This window comes from Notothenia coriiceps, unplaced genomic scaffold (genome assembly GCF_000735185.1).
Source record: "Notothenia coriiceps isolate Sejong01 unplaced genomic scaffold, NC01 NC01_scaffold00024983, whole genome shotgun sequence".
Lineage (NCBI taxonomy): Eukaryota > Metazoa > Chordata > Actinopteri > Perciformes > Nototheniidae > Notothenia > Notothenia coriiceps.
This window is the reverse complement of record NW_011357684.1, coordinates 511-4,459: the sequence shown is the minus strand read 5'-3', so window position 1 is coordinate 4,459 and position 3,949 is coordinate 511. Positions and strand designations below refer to the sequence as shown.

At 43.8% G+C, this 3,949-nt stretch overlaps 1 protein-coding gene across 1 annotated transcript in view; it reads right to left on the bottom strand.

Moving 5' to 3' along the window:
• Positions 1-2,918, bottom strand: part of LOC104955896 (monocarboxylate transporter 7-like) — a 10,714-nt gene extending 7,796 nt beyond the window's left edge. Inside the window, exons 1-2 of the mRNA XM_010783293.1 lie at positions 2,694-2,918; positions 1,335-1,602 (exon numbers count right to left, since the gene is read on the bottom strand). Coding sequence (XP_010781595.1) covers positions 1,335-1,586 — 252 coding nt within the window. The 5' untranslated portion in view covers positions 1,587-1,602; positions 2,694-2,918. The remainder of the gene's footprint in view (positions 1-1,334; positions 1,603-2,693) is intronic.
• Positions 2,919-3,949: the final 1,031 nt, after the last annotated feature.

The window sequence follows — 3,949 nt, the reverse complement described above, 5'->3', positions numbered from 1 at the left end:
ATCCGTTGGTCCTGATGCACTTCGGGAGCTTTACGGCAGCACATCGTAGCATATATCATCACACACCAAGCTCAACGGTAGTACACCGGAAGACATCCGTACCATGAAACGAAGCCGGACAACGAAGCCGGCAACGGTTCAAGCCCTGGTAGAAGCACGCTTAGTGTTAAGGTATAAACAACACCGGTAACCACTGTTAAAGCCCTTTCACACTGCGGTCGGAATGGGTACGTGTCGATAATTTCTGTGAATCTCTCTTCTTCCGGTACTTTCAGTACTTTACACACTATCGGGCAGCTTCTTGTTTCCTTCGTATTGCCTTCGTGAAGCGGAAAATGCCCGATGGCACCGATGATCACACGAAGTAAAGACGAAGATGAGACGATTTTACAAGATGCCCTCACGATGGCCTTACGAAGGGCAAAATGGACACATGAATTCAACACAAAAATGAACCTTCGCAAGGTCTTTCAGCTATTTTTTGGCATGCCAAAGATTTTGCCACCGCTCACGAAGTTGCTGCCGGAGCCTGAGAAACTCCACCGGCGGTCATACGATGGCTTAAGATGCCCTCACGAATGGCCCGATGTTGTTACGATCAGAGCCGAATTTGAACATTTCCTTTATCGTGTGTCCATCTGGTGTCAATTTCGGGACAAACTCTGTGGTAAGGCCACAGCTGTTCCTCACAGCACAAAGCTGTATTTTACAAATGCCACATTTTCATGTGCGAAGACAGACCTAATTAGTCTGAGGTGATGAAGTTACATTTGTAGTTTCTGTTAAACATTGAATATCTCAAATGATCTAATTTAGTTGATCAATGCTGACTTTATCAGCAGAAAATGAATCAGCAACTAAGTAAGTCAAGCAGAAATTACTCGTGGTTCATAGTCAAATGAATGACGATGAGTAATGATAGACTAAACGGATTATCTTTGCATTTTGGACATTTGCCAGATAAAGCACACAGTCGTGTCAAGAGGTGTTAATATATGGATATTATCCTGCTGGAAAAATATATATATATCATACACGTTTGTTGATTTAATATTTCTGCAATATTCTAAAACCAAAGGACACATTTAATTGCTTTTTGTGGAGGGAGCCTTTGTGGTGCTAATTTCCTGGTCAGCCTACACAAATATGTCATCACTACTAAACTCTTAGCATGATAAAAACAATCATTCAGCCCTGTCCGGAGTAATGAGCTCTCCTCCAATGTGCCGCTCTGCTAGCTGTCACAGCTTTACTCTCTCTGAATAAAGTCTTTGTATTGCACATGTCTGTCAGTGTAAGAAGCAGATTACAAACTAAACTAAAAGAAAGGAAACATGTGAGGGAAGTGACTGACCAGTGAAGGTGAAGATAAAGACACAGATGGAGATGACCCATGACACCCGGCTGTTGCTCTCTCCAAACTCTTCCATCAGATCCTGGAGGAAGACACCCAGGCTCTTCAGGGCCCCATAGGTGCAGACCTCCACAAGGAAGAAGGCCAGGGCCACAGCCCAGCCCCAGCCGCCATCAGGTACCTCTGGGTAAACATTTGCAGCCAAACAGCGCTGGAAATAGGGCCCCCTCATGGCAACAGCACGCCACCTGGAGGAAGAAACACAGAGGACATCAGTGACCTCATTTTAGACCTCATTCCTGCACCTCTCTTTAGGCCTTCTTTATTTTCTTTCTCATATTTGTATGTGTATTTTACTGAGTTTGAATAGTTAATTTTGAAAGGGGTTGTACTTTGTCTGCAACATGATAAATACACAGAATTACTTCAAAACAATTACAATTAATTAAACATCACCATTGAAGTGTAATATATAACTTTCCTCAAAAAGTGGAGAGCCAAGTGTATTCATGGAATCAACCTTCCCATTGGTCTACTCTGCCTCTGAATTCTAAGAAAAACGTTTTGCATGGGAAACTCGACTTCAGGAAACAAAACACCAGCTGGGTCAAGAAAACACTGGGCTATCTCCACACACACACACACACACACACACACACACACACACACACACACACACACACACACACACACACACACACACACACACACACACGTTGAGGGTAAATAAAATGTTTTATAGTTATTACAGGCACAGGAAGCGATTTCTTCCTCTGAAATATGAACAGGCTTTAGTAGATATACTTGTATCTATTGACCCTAATTCAAGTTCAAATACTTTTCTTGGCATCAGCCGTATCTCATACAGCTTAGATTTGAACTAAATGACATACAGTTGAGAACACGTATGGGAAAGGTGAACAGGCATCTATAATAATGTGATTACGCCTATTTGAGAGCATTTGGAATGGACTTTCCTGTCTGTGATGTTACACACTGTATTTGACAATGTGATCCCGAAGTGCAGAGGAGTAGGGATGATGTCAGTGTGCCGCAGCAGCCTCACCGACCGGTGACATAACACGAAGAGTAGTCTACATTTACATAAGCCATTTTTTCAGGTGATTAATACGCATATATTGACAAGATATATTGGCGTGTCAATTAAAGCCTGTGTTCTGGCTCGTTATTGTCTACTGTCTATTGTCTACTGGAATGCCATCCTTAAGCAAGCGGGACAGCTGCCCACTGCCGCCAGGCTCGGTGAGCTGCTGGCGGGCTCGGTGAGCGGAGCACACAGCATTCTCAGCTGCCATGATAACATCTTCATTTGACTTACCGACAGGTGACAAGAGAAGTTAGAAAAGCAGCCTTCTGGTGAAACAAGGCCGCGTTTCCTATCTTGTCGTCATTTCATTGTCACGTTGCTACCTATTTAAGCAAGTAATAATTGAAGGCAAATAGAAAAGCTGGTATTGTTTTTGGTTTATTTTCGCTCGACAGCCGCATCTATCTCCTGTGAGTCTTGCTCCGCCTGTGTTGGCAGTCCTTTACCGGCTCAAGCCGGTATTCAAACGGGGGCGCGCAACCTCCCCGGCTTCATGAACGCGCAGGGCGTTCCTCTTGGTGAGATATGAGAGACACGGGAAGTCCTTCTGCGGCGCGAGGATAGACTGTACATGTAAAGAGCGCGAGCAACATCAACAAATGCGGAACGGTTCTGATGCTGCGTTTAAGTGATGGTGAAAAAACATCAGGAATTAAGATTTAACTACCTCAACGACATATACTCAATCATAAATAGGACTGGAATTGTAAATATGGTCACAAGATAACATTTGATGGGGAAAGTTTGTATCGCACATTTAAATTGAAATGTATGTCGTTTTTTTGGACTCAAGAAATTCCTAGAATATGCGCCTTACAAATAACTAATCTACGGCGTTTGAATACAACTCCAAAGCAAACGCGTAATCAGGGCGCGCAGATGGGTTGAACCATGGGTTGAACGGGTTTGGTTTATTCCAGATGAGAGGTAGCATCCGGTCCACCGTTTGGTTTCTCTGTGTGTGTGTGTGTGCGCGTGCGCGCGCGTGTGTGTGTGTGTGTCGGGGTGACTTCCATTTAGACTAGGGTTGCGGTCGGATAATCCAAAAATCAGCTCCTATCGTCTATTCCTTGACCTCTGAGTGAAACGTCACGGGGTTAAGGGATAGTGGATAGGAGAATTCAAAAGGATTTAGGAGAAGAGACTGCGGTACTTTAGAGAATCCGACTGCACTTTCACTATCCGACGTGATGCGCCAGTGGACGTCATACATGTGTGTCTGCAACTGTGGGGAAACTAGAAACTACAGTTTTCTATACAGCGGACTACGACATGGATGTATAATAAGAACGAGGGACTACTGTAAACTCATCTAGAGACTCTGCACCGTACTCTGATGCTGTTGCTTTATGCTTTATGAACGTGGACGACACATATTCTTCATGACCAAAGATGGAATTGAAATAAAAAAGGAAAGTGAAACTTATGCTTGTCACCCTCTCCCTCCGGTCCACATTAATACAAATGATCCCAATACGTATGAAAAG